Below are 1491 nucleotides of genomic sequence, written 5' to 3' on the forward strand. Positions count from 1 at the left end.
TGCGTCCGGATCAGGGAGTGCCCGGAGTGGGAAGGCGTGAGGCTGCTCAGGAGGCGCTGGTCGGAGGCTGTGGTGCTCTGGGAGACGGAGCTGGCCGTGCTGGAGTGGCTCATGTGTTGTTGCAAAGGTGGCATCTGGTGCTGTTGGCTGTGGCTGCGGTGCAGGTCCTGGAAGGTGGAAGACACCAGGCGGTCCTGGGACCACTCTTGCTTGTGCGGAGGCTGGGACAGGGATGGGTTGGAGCGGGTTTGCTGGAAGCACGCAGCCGGTCTCTCCACGTAGTTGTTGCTGGCACGGATGGAGCGGATCTGGTCGATGGACAGGACCTGCTGGAAGTCCTCCGTGGTTGGGTCCATCGTCTCGTCACAGCTGAGTTCAGCCACACTGGAAGAGAGCTGCATTTCCAGGAGCAAGGAAACCCTGCGGCATCAGGGCACATCTAAAAATCCTAAAGGATGGGGCAGGAAGACAGAGAAAATATTTGTGTTACTTTCTATAATGGATCCATCCAGGAAGCAAAGACCGGTTGGAGAACTCCTAATGAAGTTATTTCCAATAATCACACTCCAAGTACTTCTGTGCCTGGGGAGACTCGGGCTGGACTCAGCCAAAATCTGTCCCTTGACCCAGGCAATCACAGCATCTCCTTACGCTTCTTAGCTCCGCACGTCCTTCCAGAGGATTTCCCACCCTTTGCAGCACTGATGGACCCTGTCTGTCCTTCCTCTCCTTCCCAGGGTAAATGCCAGCCCTCTCTGGAGGAGGGAAACTTGAAGCTGTGACTTATCCAGAGCCAGTGACAGAATTGGGAACGGCATCTCCTCCAGAGCAGGAGATGCTTTTGGGGCTTCCCGGTGTCCCCAGAGCAGCCTCCCAGTGCCATAACATGGGCATGGAGACGGAGGGGATCTGAACACTAATTGCAGGCAGCATCAGCAACAAATTGCAACTAATGAGACACACATTAGGCCAGGGACAGGCCAAGCCCACGGAATCCCTGAGTCCCGGCAGTTCCCACTGCAGCATCCCACTTTCCCACACACAACCCAGCGCAGCCCAGGAACCCCGAGCAGGGCAGTTCTGGTTTCTCCTTCACCCCGGCACAAGCAGAGGGGAAGCAGGGAAAGCAGAGCTGGCAGCAGGCAAGCCCCAGCCTGCTCCCTGCACCCAGCCTGCCGTGTGTCTGCTGCTGTGCTCAGGAAACGGCACTTCCTGAGTCTGCAGCACCGGCAGGCGCCTGCTTTATCCCAGAGGGAAGGTCCGGACCCGCCGAGGGCGGTGGGGCTGGGGCAAGGAGGACCCCCATGTCCTACAGTTCCCCCCACAAGCTTTGACCTGATGGCATCGGCACCATCACCAAACCTGGGCTGCCACCGGACCTCGCTGCTGGCAGCTGGTGGAGCCTCCGTGGGGCAGGGGGAGGAGAGGGGCAGGAGAAGGGCTCTCAGAGGAGCCACGTGCCTTAGGATGGATGGAAGGGGAAGCTTGTGC

General features: G+C 59.0%; 1 protein-coding gene across 1 annotated transcript; it reads right to left on the bottom strand.

Annotated features, from left to right (window-relative positions):
- Positions 1-5: 5 nt before the first annotated feature.
- LOC104412148 (protein sprouty homolog 3-like) lies at positions 6-401 on the bottom strand (the record flags this gene model as incomplete). The annotated part of the gene is made up of 1 exon (XM_010022766.1): positions 6-401. A coding segment is annotated over exon 1 (396 nt), but the record flags the coding sequence as incomplete, so codon positions are not given.
- Between the last annotated feature and the right edge of the window lie 1090 nt (positions 402-1491).

Source organism: Nestor notabilis, unplaced genomic scaffold (genome assembly GCF_000696875.1).
Source record: "Nestor notabilis isolate BGI_N333 unplaced genomic scaffold, ASM69687v1 scaffold16589, whole genome shotgun sequence".
NCBI lineage: Eukaryota > Metazoa > Chordata > Aves > Psittaciformes > Psittacidae > Nestor > Nestor notabilis.